This window comes from Platichthys flesus, chromosome 17, assembly GCF_949316205.1.
Source record: "Platichthys flesus chromosome 17, fPlaFle2.1, whole genome shotgun sequence".
Lineage (NCBI taxonomy): Eukaryota > Metazoa > Chordata > Actinopteri > Pleuronectiformes > Pleuronectidae > Platichthys > Platichthys flesus.
The window spans coordinates 8,701,197-8,717,214 of record NC_084961.1 but is presented as its reverse complement, the minus strand read 5'-3'; the positions used below and the strand labels follow the sequence as shown (position 1 = coordinate 8,717,214).

Below are 16,018 nucleotides of genomic sequence, written 5' to 3'. Positions count from 1 at the left end.
ATCTCCCTTTGCTCCAAGCCCTAATCCGACCGACACTTGCTGGTACTTAAGGCTTTTACCATATTACCTCATTTATCCATCCATCCATCCATCAATCCATCCATCCATTCATGCACTCATTCTTCCATCCATCCATCTATCCATCCATTCATCCATCCACCAAGCCATCCATTCATCCATCCATCTCTCCATCCATCCCTTATCTAAATCATTCATCACTTTAAGGGGCACAGGGTTTGGAGCTGGAGCCAATCCCAGCTTTCTTTTGGAAAGATGCGGGCTGCTTTCAGGGTAGCTCACCTATACCTTGTATCCTCTTGAATTATCACATCAAGACTCTAACTAACAATTATTCACAGTGGTTCATCTGAGGAATGAACTGCCATCCCTGCCCACTTGAATGTCTATGCACCAAAACATTGTTATTAATATTTTCTTACTGCAAGTGGAATAAGATATTATTCTCGTTTTCTCAGCCATATAGCCTTCAGTTGGTTTATTCCTCCTGAACCTGTGAAAGTCGAGGCTTTTATTCTGAAGACCCGGTCTGCACACTTCCTGCGGTGTTCTAGTTATTTCCCCGCGACTTGACGCAGCTCGCTCCAGACCACCAGGACGCACCAGCAGCCCCCGTCTCTGCTGACTCAGTGCCTTACCAGCAGTCCCTCCACCCCGAGACAACAGCATCCAGCTACCGACGCACACTCCTCCGGTCGACGCGCCCCGGCATCACCACCGTACTCGCAGAAATGGCTAAGACCGCAATCGGTGAGTTTTTAAACACTATATATCTTGTTTATTCCTTTGACGGAGGTGGTTTCGCAGGTTTGAGGATGCTGAGGCTGTGGCGACACCCATGGCACAAAAGGATGCTGAAGGCTGGTGAGAGGGAGCGGCCAAACTCATCTGCAAGTCACTTCTTATGATTCAAATAAACAATTTGTATTCGGGAGCAGCAAAATGTATACATTCGCAATGATTTAAAAACGAGTGTTAATTGATATGCGTCCATAATTATGGCACAGATGCCGATGCGTAAGAGCGAGTTTAGGACGCAGTTTGTCATATCAGTGACGCATATGGATCAATCGAGAATCAAAGATCGGTGAATCAGCATCAAGCACCAGAGAGGAGGAGGTTTTCCATCGCATACGCAGCAGCGTTTGTTCGATGCCTGCCGCACCTGCCCCTCACCGCCTGACTCAGTGCCGCGCAGCATAATGCAGCGACCCCACCCAACATCCCCGGTCCCCTTCAGCGCCGGCTCCTGCAGCCACGCAGCCACTCAGCGCTGCATCCACACAGGGTGGGGAATATCTGACCCTGACAAATCCCCTTCATCAAAAACCGGGCCATCCGCCGTTGGGTTGTTCTGCAAATCTCCTTCAACTCCACGTTTTTTTAAATTCATTATTTGTGGGTGACCGCCAAACGCATGATTTAGGGAGCGAGAGATAGAGAGAGATAGAGAGACAGGGAGAGAGAGGGAGGGAGAGCACAGAAAAGAGCATCCCAATCCAGATTTTTTTTTTGCATTCGAGGGAAGAATTTAGCTCAATGTCGTTTCAGGAATATCACTGGTCAATCCTGCAGGCTGTAAACGTGGCCTATATTTTCATTAACTGCATCATTGCTATTATAAGGCCACATTTCTTGATTTATTAGAAGGATTAATAAAATGAGAGTGCATGTTATGGCAGGTGGGCGGCCTTGTATTTGTGTCAGCCTGTTAATTTCCATATCAAGGCATGGCATATTGTGCACTCTCCCTTGATGCCTCATCTCAGGCCTATGCACATTAAATGTGATCTGCAGGCTTGACGAAAAAGAAGAACATTAAGGGAATTGTGTTTCTTTAAGTTGTGTGGGTGTACAGGCTGAGAAACGCAGTGGGTGTGTGTGTGTGTGTGTGGGTGGGTGGGTGTGTGTGTGAGTAGACAGTCTAGGGGCCGGTCTGTTTGTTTTATAGTTGACTAAGCACTTGATGGATGGAGGGGCATGCAGACAGACAGGGGCGAGGGTCCTGCACGGTGTCTGCGCTGAGGGACAACAGCAACTAAACCCTGGCTGTTAAGAGTCAATGCCCTCTCCTCCTCCTCCTCCTCCTCCTCCTCTTTCTCTGTCTCTGTCTATGTCTCCATCTCCCTTTCCTCCTCCTCCTCCATCTCTTCCTCCTCCTCCTCCTCCATCTCTTCCTCCTCCTCCTCCTCCTCCTCCTCCTCCTCTTCCTCCATCTCTTCTTCCTCCTCCTCCTCCTCCATCTCTTCCTCCTCCTCCTCCATCTCTTCCTCCTCCTCCTCCTCCTCCTCCTCCTCCTCCTCTTCCTCCATCTCTTCTTCCTCCTCCTCCTCCTCCTCCTCTCTCCTCTATGATCTGAGCTGTGGACAGGCAGGATGGGATGGGCAGGGAGCAGACACTCAGGGAGAAAGCCGTCAGCACGCCAGTCAGCACTCGGCAGGTCATCGAGTTCATTTAGACTCTTTTATTTGATTTTAAGGGACGCGTGGGATAAATAAACCTTAACTAATTCAATATGAATCTGTGGCTTTTTTTTCATTCCTCAGAGGAGAACAGAGGACAGTAATGAACTGGTGTCTGAGACCTCTGCTCGAGTGCCCGGAACCTCCCGTGTGCATTAAGGCCTCTACAGCACTCCTCCTTATCCGTATCATGCAGTCTTGTCGTATCCAATTAGGTGTGGTCATTCAGCCGGGGCCCTAAGATCAATTCCTTTGTGCCCAGAAACACAAGACGACAAATACCAGCAGCTGATCACGTTCAAATACCAGCAGCTGATCACGTTCAATACTGTCATCTCTATCGCCCTCTTCATTATGGGCCGTGTCCTCCGAGCTCGAAAGCCCCATAATTCATCCAGATTCATCACCGGGTCCCATCGATCAATGCGCCACACCCACCGGTTACTGGCTCGGATGACTGTTGCTCTTTAAGACAGGTGACATCAGACCGGCAGAGATGTTATTCTATATGCTCAGGGTGCGATCATCACTTCTGTCACTCAACATCTGGATAAGGTCATTTTAGCATCTGGTTAATTTGCGGTAATCCATGGGTTATATCTACATCTCACATTTACCTGTTTTGCTTTTTTTATTATTTTGTGACACAATCCTGCGTCATCCTGCAGTTTTGAATGTTATGATCAACAATTGACTGATATACACATCTAATTATTATTTTGATGATATTATTAAAATTATTTAAGTAATTTTTCAAGCAAAGACTGATTCTTACAGATTCCAACATGTCAACATTTTATATATAACTTGATTTTATGGGATAATAAACTGAATATTTTCGAATTCAGATTATTTTTGACATTTAAGAAACCAAAAATACTAATCAGATGATCATATTCAGTTGCAGCCCTGAGCTCCTGTGGGGGGGTGTACATGTTACTGTCTGGCGGAAAAAAACATGCCCACCACTTGTGAATCATAGTATGAACCAGCCCCCGCCCATCTGGGTGCCATAACGTTTTGCTTTAATAGCCAATTTTGCTCCAGTAATACCTCCATAATTTTGTGATTATATTGTTGCCAGGTGGCCACGCAGTAAAGCGCCTGTATGCGCCGAAACACAGCCAAGCCCATGCTGCTGTGAAGCCAAAGATCCCTGAAGGGCGGTAAAGGCTGTGTAACACAGGCTGTTATTTAGCCGCGTTGGCCTTTACAGACACTTCACTCGTGGCCTCTCATTCGTTTTTTTTGCCAAGAGTGGCACGTTTCACCATTCCTTGTTTTAATTCTTACAAGATGAAAGCAGGAGGAGGAGAATAACATCAAGAAAAGAGACCAAACGGAGGTGTGGTGGTTTGTGCTAATGCAGAGTTGGAGCTCCCGGGTGATGCAGAGTGTGTGGATGAAAAATATAGAAACTGAATAAGGGAGAGAGGAGGAGATTGAGAGGGAGACACACATCACAAACAGATGAGACGGAGGCCTGGGGGGGGACGCAGAAGGTGGCGCGGTAGAGGATGCTTGCGGCGGAGGAGGTACAGTAGATACGAATGATCTGCGCTGATGGATTGAAGGAGGAAGTGCAGTTTGCTGGTAGTGCGTCTGTGGTCGGACAGGAGGAGCAGCTCTCTGACAGCCAGGCTGCAGATCTGACTGGTTGAAACCAGCCTGCAGGAGAAGAATGGAGTGGACCCATTAAAGAGGCATCAAGCATTATCTCGTCTCATCTCGTATTCTCATATTGAAAGAAGCTGCAAACCCTGCAAGCCTAAAAGTGAATATTTCCTGCGGCTGAATGGCAAAGGCTGTCATCCAGGATCATTCATCATTTTTTATGAGTCCCATCCACAGGGAAGGTGCTTATTACTACAGCGGTTACAGAAGAAAGTGATATTTTCTCCCTGGAGAAATACAATTGTAATTGGATATTTTTGCACAGAAGAGAATTAGATTTTTCTTTTTTATCATGGATATAAAAGCCATATCTCAGAGGCTCTGTGTTAAAGTGCTGCAGCTCAGATTAGAATCACAGTATGTGTTTATCTTCCAAGACAACAGAGGAGGGACTGATTTGACTTGGATGTGGTAAAAACCAGTGAACATACTGGCACAGCGCTTCAGTTTGTTCAACAGAACAATCTGCATAGTGATTTAGCAGGGCCTCAGGTGTGAGGATCTCCTTTCTCTATTTTGAATCACTATAAATAGACCTAGCTTTGAATTTGACACTATTAGTTGGAAAAAATAAGACATTTAATAACATTCCTCCGGAGATTGTTAATTTGTTAATATTTTATAGACCCAATAATTGATTGATTCATTTAATTAAAGACCTAGAAAAGAAGATCTGAATCATAATGATGCCAAAGTGTCCCCCAGGTCGGGCAGATTATTTCAAAGAGACAATCAATTATAAAAACACTTGAGAAAAACCCAAATCTCTGCCAGGGCCCAATAGTCCCCTTATGAAATCACATGTAAATTCATGTTTTATTTGGAGATGCACCAAATCTCCCACATTCATAGCCTCTGAATATTTGTTTTTTCATCAAGAGCCATAAATTATTCTCAGGGAAGTGAAAGAAAATGTGGGGGAAACGATCTATTTCATAATCTTAATGGAAGTGAAAAAATATTCCTGGATCTGCACCAAAATTAAATATATCCTGACACATTCCTTCCTTCCGCCCAGTTCTGTGATAATCTGTATTATATATGTACATATTTAATAATAATGTTTAGCTAAAGCCCTAAACTAGAAGATCTATATGTACTTCTCCATAATCACTGAGCAGAGAAAAGGCTTGAAACCAGAGCTTGTCAACCACTGAACAACAATCTGTGCTGATCTGCTCCATAAGCACTTAACCCAAATTACCTGCTCCACTGAATTGTTCCAGTCTTGAGCTGCCAGGCGAGGTTGTGCGTGGGAGAAAATGGCTGCTCGAGTCCTGACATGTACACGGTACCTAACGAGGGAGTGACAACCCTCCAGAAGCGCTGTTCTCCCCGTTGTCAGCAGAAATGGTGCGGTCTGCTAATTACGAATTAAAGGGCCATCCACCTGAGCTGGCTGCCTCCATTAGACTGGAAGCAGCTTTCCTGGGGGCTGCTGGTGGCGTCTGCAGGTCCCAGGGGGAGCTGCCGTCGTCCCTGGCCCTTATGTCCCCCGTCTGTGATTTCTGTTTATATCAGAGAGGTGTTATCATGATGATCAGCCCCACCCAAAAAGCAAAGCCTTTCCTTTCTCTTCCTCCATCCTCCACCAGCCACTCGATCCTCATGTCTTTCATCTGAGAATTTCTCTTATTTAGTGTTTCTCCACCTTCATTTCCACTCCTATACTCACCCCCTTTCCCCAATTTTTCTACTATTCCTCAGTAATGTTTCATCCCAATCCAGGCCTCGCCCTCTCCTCTTCGTCCTCAGGGTACAGGGTTTAACAAGGCCTTTAGAGAGTAGTGAGAGCTACATCTGAGAGTTGATCACATTACTGTGGCGTCTGACTGTCTGCAGGGCAGAAAGTGAGACACAGAGAGGAGAGGGAGAAGACGGAGAGGGGAGAGGGAGCAGGGAACAGGAGAAAGAGAAGAGATTTGGATTAATCATGACTGTACACTAAGCCCCACTGTGGGGACGCTCTTTTACAGTAAATCTAGTTTTTTTTGTCTTTGCTACTGTGCGCCTGCAAATAGTGAATCAATGAGGCACGTGCCAGCGCTGCTGCAGGCCTTGTGCTCTGGGTGATGGATTGTTCCGCGCCGTCGAGTTGGTCTGAAAATCTGCACCGTGATGCAGTGCACCCTGACGGAGCAGCGCAGCTCGATGTGCAAAAGAACAGAACATTTCACAAGCTGCAGTGTGTTGCAGATATTTTTGCCGTTCTCCCTGCGGGGACTTGAAGCATCGCATTACGAAGTAGGTGACAAAAGCACATGAATAAAATCTAAATCAAGGTTACACAGAGGGTTGTCATTTCTGGGGTTTTTTCCCCTCCTGCTCTTTGGAACAATTCTCTATAGCAGATTGTCATATGCAGCCAAAATGATTTGATGCCAGCTTCGCCCCAGTGTTATTATCTTTTTGGACTTTAAAAGGAGAACAGGGTGGACAGTCATATCGCTGTGTGGTGCTGATAAGCTAAACTCTCAGCCACTAGCCTCCTTCCATAATCCACACAAGAGGAAGATAAGGAACAGCTTCAAATATTATCCCAACATCAAACCACAATCCCGGTGACTTTGCTTTTTAAATTACCTGAAAAGCATAAAAATCCTAATCCCTGGTGGGTGTGTTTTTAAGGACCCAGTCAGAGAATGGCTGCGAGGCAATAGGGCGTTGGTTTGGGTACGTTAATAAATAATACAGTAAAAATGGAATGCGTAGCTAATGATGTGTGGAGAATCCTGTGGGGACGACAGCGTCTTGGCTGCTGGGGGAAAATTAGGCCAAGGAAGGACACATCAATCCTACTGTGGTGAAAACAAAAGACCTCTCCAGAAAATCAACAGCAGAGCAGCTCCACCACACTTCCCTTTGATGAGGGGTTTTCTTGTCGGAGGATGCGATGAATAATTATTCGTCTAAAAATCGTGATCAAGGACCCCCTGTGGAGGCCGAAGTGGGTTAATGATGTTTCATTATTTTTGTGTGGTAGTGGGTTAATGATGATCCTTCTGTTTGTGTGCTAGTGGGTTAACGATGCTCCGTGTTTGTGCATGTTGAGCACGAGTTTACAAGACGAGCGACAAACTCCAACACAGTCATGTTTCCATTTCCTCCCTCAGCTTACAAAGAGAAGATGAAGGAGATCTCAGTTCTCTCCCTTATCTGCTCTTGTCTGTATCCGGAGACCCGTAAAAACATCATGGGCGACTTCGAAGGTACGTGGGAATCAGACGGAAGATTAACTGCTCATCTTCTGTAGGACACGCACTAACTGGGGGGTTCTTCATTTGTTCCTCACACGCAGACATGGACATCAAGCCCATTAACAAGCGGGCCTCAGGCCAGGCCTTTGAGGTCATCCTGAAGCCGCCCTCCCCCGTGTCCGATGTGGCCCACTGCGTCACCAGCCCCCCGAAGAGGGACATTTCCCTGGAGGACATCCAGAAGAAGCTGGAGGCAGCTGAGGAGCGGAGGAGAGTAAGGATGTTTCCATTCATTATCACTGCAACCCAGCTGCCACAAATCACTTTGCTCTTCTGCCAAAAGCCACTAAAAACTGCAGTAAAGCTTTTTGTTGTACCACAAAACTAAACCATCCTGACAAAAGCTCAAATTCAACCTTAACACAATCCCACTTCTTGACCTCCCTTGACATTTCATTTGATATCGGCTTGTTTTGGCCAATCCTGCGTCACATTGACTACAGCAGCTACAAAACCATGAAAACACTAATCCGACCCTGGCTAATTCCTGCATCACATTGATCCAAGCATCAATATCGTCAGTCCACCAGCTGACAAATCCAGAAACCCGCCAACCAATCAATCTCCTAATCAATAACACAGTTTGACAGATTGTTTTAACACCAGATGTCCAATACTGTGGGTCTAACATACTGTGTCATTTACCAAGTACAAGCCATAAGAGGATGAAAGAGGCAAATGGAGAAAGTCTGTTGCATCCAGATATTTAAATGTTGATCTACCTCTTTCTGATTTTTAAAAAAAGTTTCAATTTTGGTGTTTAATAAATCGCTGTCCTGCTATCGACACCTCCCTCCCTGACTCATTTGTTCTGCTTCCTCCTCCTCTTCCTCCTCCTCCAGTCCCAGGAGGCGCAGGTACTCCAGGCCCTGGCTGAGAAACGGGAGCACGAGCGCGACGTGCTGCTCAAGGCCATGGAGGAGAACAACAACTTCAGCCGCATGGCCGAGGAGAAGCTCCAGATGAAGATGGAGCAGATCGAGGAGAACCGGATGGCTTACCTGGCCGCCATTATGGAGCGCCTGCAGGAGAAGGTGAGGGGCCGGTAGTTTAGAATTCATAGTGAGTTTATAAGAACCATCTCCCCCGGACACCACAAAGTATAGTCTCAAGTAAATATATTTTTGACAAAGACAAAGATGTGGGATGCAGGAAGAGGACAAAATATCCTCGGGGAGGAGGACAGGCAAAAAAATAGGCTAAAAGGAGAAATCACTGCAAAGGTCAAAGGAGGGAAGTGGTGCAGTGAGTAAGCAAAAATAAATAAATCATGACGTCCTCACCGTGTGTGTTTGTGTGTGTGTGTGTTTGTGTCTGCAGGAGAAGCACGCCCAGGAGGTGCGCAGGAACAAGGAGTTGAGAGAAGAGCTAACAGCATGAGAACCCCAACAGGTTCTACATCCCCACCTCAGAAACCCCCCTTCCCCCCTCTATCACCACCCCCGACCCCTGAGGAACACCCCCACCCCACCCCTCCACCGGCTTATCCCACATTTCCCCCCACACTTCTCCAGCCTCCCCCCGCCCGCCCCCGCCCTGCCATACTCCGTCATTCTACTACGATACTACAACAGGCTGAGACACCACCCTGAGGCAGTGGGAGGTTCGAACGGTGTTGGGGGTGGAAAACAAAACAAACCGAAAAAAATCAAAAATGGTCTTAAAAATGAGGAAAATTAATGTCTCCCACCCACTCTTCCCAAAACAAAAAAAAAAGAATGTTTTTGCTCAAACGAGAAGAAAAGAAAAAAAAATCGAATTGACAAGTGACAAGTGGGTATTGGTTTTTGTAAATACTTCTTTTTTTGTTATATACAGTATGAGACAAGCAGCAAAAGTATTGATTGCAGTGTGCCATTTTTATATATAAGTTTCCTCTCCTTGCATAAATATGGGTGTAATGATTTGTTCATTTCCATGTTTTTTCTTTTCTTTGTTCATTCCAGCCTGAGAATCTTTCTGTTTTTTTGAGGTTTCTCTCGTGTGGTAACAGGCTTAGATGTTTGTCGTGAGTTTGACAGCTAGCTGATGTGTCGCCGCGATGGGCTGCGTCCTCACAAGGCCCCGCAGCCTGGCTCTGTTCCCCTCGTCCCTTCAAGTGGGCGCGCTCACTCATTTGACCCCTCGGATCTGGAAGCGGAATAAAAAAAAAATTGGATCGCCGTGATTTTCCATCCAGTCCGCGCCAGTGTTTCCAATTAGCGAGGGGGGGAAGTTGGCAGAGGGAAGCGGGGACAGTTTGCTCTCCTGTCGGGGGGCGCAGGCCGTCGCTGCACATCCCCTCCTGTGAGGTAGATGGTGACTGTGCCACAGGAGTAACACTATAGCATTTAATGAGCCCATCCTCATCCTCCCCTCCCTCCATCTGCAGCCTCTCCATCTCTCCACACGTAAACATACCGTAGAAGCACTCACTCACACGCTCCCCACATGGGCAGGCGTTTGTCCAATCACAGCACAGAGCTCGGGAGGAGCTCGCCAAACTCTGTCCATCTGGCAACCGGAAAAATCACAAACAACATCTGTGGCGGGCCTCTTGTATGTGTCACAAACTCCAGTCACATTTCAATCACTGTAATACACAACACAGCTGAGGTTCAAGGGCATCAGAACGCTCAGAGCAAAGAACAACAAAACATCACCTGAGATCAGCCTTGTTACTGTGAATCTTACACTGGAGAAAATACAAAGGAGTTACACCTCTCGCCATCTCATTTAGAGGCTAGAGTAGTGTTCAACGTCATCAGCACCACCTGGAATCATTGCACTTCACTCCAAGACACCGTCAACGCCACCGCAAGGTCGGCGCGAGAACTATATTTAAGCCATAACAAGGTATCACTGCAACAATGATCCATGAACACAGTATTTCCCTCTGTAAAGGTGTACATGAGTGTATTAAAGCATCAGAGTAGTTTGTAACCGGGGGTGTTGAAGCCTGAGGTTGAACCCTGTCGGTCACATACACACGGAATAGGCCCATAGGTGTGTGTGAGTGTGTGTGTGAGTGTGTATTTCAGAAAGGGCGGGTAGATGGCCGAGCGTTTGATCTGTTGAAGTGTAAACCGACACAGTGTGTAACAACTGTTCACCACAGACAGTGACTATACCCTACCTGCCTCTCTCTATCTCTCTATCTCTCTCTCTCCTCCGTCCATTTGTGTGTTTCCCCCTCTCCACGTATATCTTTGTGAGCAAGCAGTGGTTAATAAAGATTTGGGGTTCAGTGAATGAAACTGTCTCGAAGAGTGAATTTTTTCACATATTATTACCATTTAATTTTCCTGACACACCTAATAAATATTCATCCAACCGGAATGTATGCTGCTTAATCTGCAAAGGTCAGAGGTCAGAGGAGTTGACACTGGACGAGAGGTGCGCTCCACCCTGGACAGGACGCTGGGGTGCAGGGTCAACATACAGAGACAGACAAACATTCACATTCACATTACCAAATAATTATATATACATATAAACTACACATTTAGATTAGAACACATATTATTGTGTTACCGTATAACTATAAAATATGTTACAGTATTTATCTGGACTGTTAAAAACATCTCACATCACCCTGAATTCAAATGAATTACAGTTTATATGAAATAATCCTTGACATGTTTTCACTAGTGTGTTTCATCTAAATTCAATGAATTGTTGTTTTCTTTACCCTAGACTGGGCCCTGTATATTTAATTACTTTATATTTACATTGGGAGCAGGTCCTCTCTACTGTTATTTACAGTCGCTAAACACCTTTTGAGTGTTTATAACAACTGAAAGCTACCACAGGTTCGCTGCCATGTTTGTAAGGGGAGGGTGAGGTGAGGGGTTTTCAGCTGCAATATGCAACTTCACCACTAGATGTCATAAAATTCTAAACACTGAATCATTACCTTTATTTTAAAAGACCAATTTACAGTGACAAGAAACAAAGAATAGCACATACGACCAGTGGTTTTCCAGTATTTTGCAATATATAACTTAACACAACTGATGACATGATTAATATAACTAAATAACAGCTACATGTAAGTGATTATGTTAAAAATCTAAAGCAGGTCAATTACTGTACTTACCCATACTCTACTGGAGTAGAGAACTTGTACTTACCTTAGGTACAAGTACCAAAGTATGAATTTTGACCAAGAGACATTAAAGACGTCTCCAAAAAGTTGTAATAGATAAATATATAAATACCTATACTCTTCTATATCCCATGCTACACTTATGTTACAGCTATAATTAGTTGTAACAAATTGTATATGCAAAACATACTGTACGACCCTTGTATAAAAGATAATAGTAGTATAATAGCTAGTGTGTTTGTGTGTGTCTGTGTGTGCGTGTGTGTGTGTGTGTGTGTGTGTGTGTGTGTGTGTGTGTGTGTGCGCGTGCGTGTGTGTGTGCGTGTGTGTGCTTGCCATAAGCTCTGACGTTGTTGAAGAACCATTTATGACCAGGAGGTGGAGACAAAAGACAACTTATCCTCAACCATGGTGCCATTGAGCTTGTGGGTTTGGTTGCAGTGGCTCTTACATCACTACCTGGCCCTGCATCATCCTCGGCGGAGGGAGGGGTAATTTGGCGAGTGAGGGAGCGAGTGAGCGTTTGGTCCAGCAGAAGAAGAAACAGAGAGTCGGAGCTGAGAACAGAAGGTGCAGCTGGTGCGAGGCCGAAGCCGTGGCAAAGAGACAAAACTGTTCTCCGCACACTTCCTCTCTTTTCTCCATCCCTCTTTCTCACACTTCCCTCCATCCCCTCCTCTACGTGCATTCCCTCCATCCTCTCCTTTTCCATCCTCTACAAACCTGCCCTCCCTCTCTCTTTCCTCCTCCTCTTAGTTCCCACGGAACACATGGGGCCAGCCAGGCTGCTATTGTCCAGGATATCCCCTCCTTGTTAATGGCTTCCTGTGCACACACTGAGGGCTACTGACAGAAACAAGCCTCCTCATCTGATGCAGGCATCGTGCACACACACACACACACACACACACACGTGCACTCACAAACACACTCATACCCGGTCTTGAACACACAGACACATAAACACACTGGTGAAGCCACAGGTGATGTATCAGAACTCTTTTATTACAGGGAAGTTGTCATCGCACCGACGACAACTTTGAAAATATTTTTTTTCTTCAGTGCTCACTCGTGTTTTTTATACAACCATAAAATATACAATCTGACAGTGAGGTTTATCAGGAAAAACGTTAAACTTTCAGGGGGAGACGAGAGGCTACGATTTCTAAATGTCTCTAAATGGCAAAAGAAAACAGAAGTGTATAGCTGTGATGCTTCTCCCTCTCGGTAAATACTGATTGACGATGCTGCAGATACAAGAGACGAGGTGATAACAAATCACCCAAACATCATTTACATGAGAAAAAAACTGGTAAAAACGTATGTGAAGCTTGGATTGTTGAGGAGAGAATTTACTGTAGAGGGGAACCATACGTTGAGGAAGTGAGCCCGAACAATGGAGCACCAGCCGGGCATCAGAGGTCGAGGGGTAAATCATGGTTAAGTTTGTTTCAACCAAGCTGGTAGGGAACTTCTGTTCCCAGTATTTAGTCAAACAAACACCTGGTTTCGGTTATTCCACCCCATAAAATGCTTTAAAAAGGGGGGTGACTCTGAGTGCACCTCCGACCCTCCTCTCACAGCAAGCCTCTCTGTGTAACCAGGGCATCAACACTGGCTGTTTCAGCCCGGGGGGGGGGGACGACAAAGGGGAGGGGGACGGTTTCACCAAGGAACTTGACGGACGGCAACTGCTTGACCATCTGGAAAAGCCATTCCTGATTTGCTGACAGCGGTGGGTGTAGCTTCTAAAGGGCTGGGCAGGAACACAGATCAATCAACACAATAAATCACTCCTGTTGCTTTTTAGCGGTGGTCTCCCTTCTCACTGCTTTCTCTTCTACACAATGCGTTAGCAAGAAAATAAACATCCTATAGCTATGTGTGGGATCATAGAAAAAATAGTACTTTCTGAGCAGGGAAGCGAAAAAGTCTTGTCCTTGACAGTCCAGCTCGGCTGTAGAGTCTCTATGCAGATTGTGTCGAGGGGATCACCTCAGTCAGAACGCTCCTATCTCCATTCCCCAGGGTCTGTAGGGTTTCCCCACACTGGATGTTGGCGCTGGGGGGCTGATGTTGGCGGGGGAGATGAGGGGGAAGGCGCTGAAGGGGAAGGGGAATGCTGAGAGGGAGGAGAGGAGAGGAGGGGAGAGCTTTGACACTGATGAGGGGACCAGGGCCGGGTGCATGATGGTGGTAGGGGCGACCGACGTGGGGGGGACCCTGATGGGGCCTTGATCTGAGTGTGGGGTGGCGCTGGTGCTGCGTCTGCCCGGGACGTGAGTCTCTGCCACCGACGAGGAGGACGACGGCGAGGAGGAGGACGAGGTGGACGTGGACGACAGCGGAGTCTGCGGGCTGCTGGTGGCGCTGCGGGGTAGAGGGGCCAGAGGTGCGCCCTGTTGGTGCTGCAGGAGGAGGGAGTGGGCGAGGTGGGCCGGAGGGGATCCGAAGGCAGAGCCCCATGCCAGGTGGCTCAGGCCGGAGTGAGCCTCCCTCTGGCTGGCGTAGTTGTTCAGGTGGGAGACCAGACGGATCCGCAGAGGGTCCGTGCTGTCCAGGCCTTCGATGATACTCAGGTAGCGGGCCGTCTCCGCCAGGCACTCCCTGAAACCCAGACCCCTGTAGTCCATCGCCAGGGCGTGGGCGTCGAAGTAGCCTGAGGGGCGAGCGAGAGGAGAGTGGATTAGTTAAAAAGGTCGGCTCATCAGCAAACAACTAAACCAGTTAGTCCAGAATTGAGGGAGTTCTGACATGAATCAATATGACCCCGGCTTTGGGGCTAATGTGGAAAAGTAAATAATGTGTTTAGGGAAAATGTATAATAATTTATTTGTTCACTTAAACATGTACTTTGAGTGTTAAATGTCCAGTTTAAGACATTTTAAAGGTGTGAATGTGAAGTTAGAGTTTTTCTGCAACAATAAAACAATCCAACGCACCTTTGCCTCCGGCTGCATGAAGCATCTTCAGGTGGTCAACAGTCATCTGCAGGATTTCTGCTTTCTCCAGTTTGGCTGAGCCCTTTAGTGAGGGGGGGAAGAATAAGTTAAATACAAATAAACCATAAGAGCATTAATAAATACAAATCCAATAAAGTTCTAACTTTAAAACTGAGCTGCGTAAAAGTGACGTACCTGTTTCTCGAAGGCGCTGGGGACGAGCCTGCGCAGCTCACTGAGGCTGTTGTTGATCCGATCCCGACGCCTTTTCTCGATAATCTGATCAAAAACAAAACACACATTCATTTAGACTCGTGGTTTTGCGGCAATATCTGCAGGCTTCATTCACCGGGTCAACAACTGACACGTTTTACAAAAAAAGACAAAAACAAGATCCACTTACTCCTCGACGCCTCTTCCTCGCCTGCACCTGAGTGGATGTGGCTGGAGACATGGAGCCAAGGGGAGAGCTCATGTTCCTGAAGAGGAGAAGAACATAAAGAGGACGAGTCAGAGGATTCTTGACCTTTCATGTGTTTTAACAATAACAGACTTCAACCATCTATAAACCATAATCATGAGGAATAAGAGAGTTAAGTTAAAAATAACAAACTTACCCATTTTCATCTGCGCTCTCCTTCTCCACCTCTATGGTCTCATCCAGTTCACTGTCCGAGGAGCTGAAGTCGTGGTTCCTCTTCATCTTGACTCTTCCTCAATAGTCCCTCAGTACAAGTCCTGTATTGTGCGGTGTTGTGCGGTGCGGTGCTGTGTGTGTTGAGTCCAGGTTCGCCCGCAGCTTCTCGGTTTGTAGCGCAGCCGCTTTCCCACGGTGTCATTTCAACGGCGCTGGCCGCCAGCAGGGGGCGGGGACGAGGGCAGGGCCAGCCAATCGCACGCCGGTCCGGTGTTTGAGTGACAGCGCAGTTGGGCCCGAGCACGTCCCCTTTAGGCCCGAGACTCAGAGGAGGCGGAAAAAAACAAAGACCCCTCACTCTGAGGGTATTTCTGATGACTATGGACACTTCATTCAACTTGATCGTTATTAAGGATAAAGGTCCAGTGTTTAAGATTTAGGTGAAAGGGATTTATTGGCAATAATTGAATATGAAATAATCCTATTGATGTTTTTACTAGTCTGTTTCAAATCTAAATTTGACAAATTCTTGTTTTCTTTACCCTAGAATGGCCCCTTTATATTTAATATGCTGCTGTAACACAACAATTTCGCAATTTGGGATCAATGAAGTACGTCTACCCATCTATCTATCTATCTATCTATCTATCTATCTATCTATCTATCTATCTATCTATCTTATCCTGTGAATCACTACATGCAGAAAGGGAAAAAGGACATAAACAAATCTGCTCTTTCTATGATGAGCATCCATTTCAATCTCATTGCAGTGTCCAAGATGAAACCACGTCATTAACACCATGTCTTTACCCCTAAATGTCCTCTGATATCCTCCTTTGGAGACACGTGCACGTTCGCACGCACACTCTGCACACGAGCTCTCGCCCAAGGAGATACTGAGTACATTTCATTATGGGGTGAACTACCCCCCCCCCCCCCCC

At 46.4% G+C, this 16,018-nt stretch overlaps 2 protein-coding genes across 2 annotated transcripts; one reads left to right on the top strand and one right to left on the bottom strand.

Annotated features, from left to right (window-relative positions):
- The first annotated feature begins 610 nt into the window (after window positions 1–610).
- Window positions 611–10,647, top strand: stmn2b (stathmin 2b). The gene is made up of 5 exons (XM_062409820.1): window positions 611–768; window positions 7,268–7,363; window positions 7,453–7,625; window positions 8,254–8,445; window positions 8,732–10,647. Exons 1-5 carry the CDS (start codon window positions 750–752, stop codon window positions 8,789–8,791), a joined length of 540 nt encoding a protein of 179 aa, XP_062265804.1. The 5' UTR covers window positions 611–749; the 3' UTR covers window positions 8,792–10,647.
- A 1,835-nt stretch (window positions 10,648–12,482) lies between these two features.
- hey1 (hes-related family bHLH transcription factor with YRPW motif 1) lies at window positions 12,483–15,241 on the bottom strand. Its single transcript, XM_062409818.1, has 5 exons — window positions 15,058–15,241; window positions 14,844–14,919; window positions 14,636–14,719; window positions 14,441–14,522; window positions 12,483–14,157 (listed from the first exon to the last, which is right to left on the bottom strand). Exons 1-5 carry the CDS (start codon window positions 15,141–15,143, stop codon window positions 13,499–13,501), a joined length of 987 nt encoding a protein of 328 aa, XP_062265802.1. The 5' UTR covers window positions 15,144–15,241; the 3' UTR covers window positions 12,483–13,498.
- Between the last annotated feature and the right edge of the window lie 777 nt (window positions 15,242–16,018).

What these genes read in the sequence shown, in the direction of transcription:
- stmn2b (XM_062409820.1), top strand. An exon ending in CAGCTGAGGAGCGGAGGAGA is followed by an intron (nt 7,626 to 8,253) that starts GTAAGGATGTTT and finishes CTCCTCCTCCAG; the next exon opens with TCCCAGGAGGCGCAGGTACT. An exon ending in TGGAGCGCCTGCAGGAGAAG is followed by an intron (nt 8,446 to 8,731) that starts GTGAGGGGCCGG and finishes TTGTGTCTGCAG; the next exon opens with GAGAAGCACGCCCAGGAGGT.
- hey1 (XM_062409818.1), bottom strand. Translation starts at nt 15,143, where the DNA reads ATGAAGAGGAACCACGACTTCAGCTCCTCGGACAGTGAACTGGATGAG. An exon ending in GAGAGCGCAGATGAAAATGG is followed by an intron (nt 14,920 to 15,057) that starts GTAAGTTTGTTA and finishes TCTCCTCTTCAG; the next exon opens with GAACATGAGCTCTCCCCTTG. An exon ending in CCAGCGCCTTCGAGAAACAG is followed by an intron (nt 14,523 to 14,635) that starts GTACGTCACTTT and finishes CCCTCACTAAAG; the next exon opens with GGCTCAGCCAAACTGGAGAA.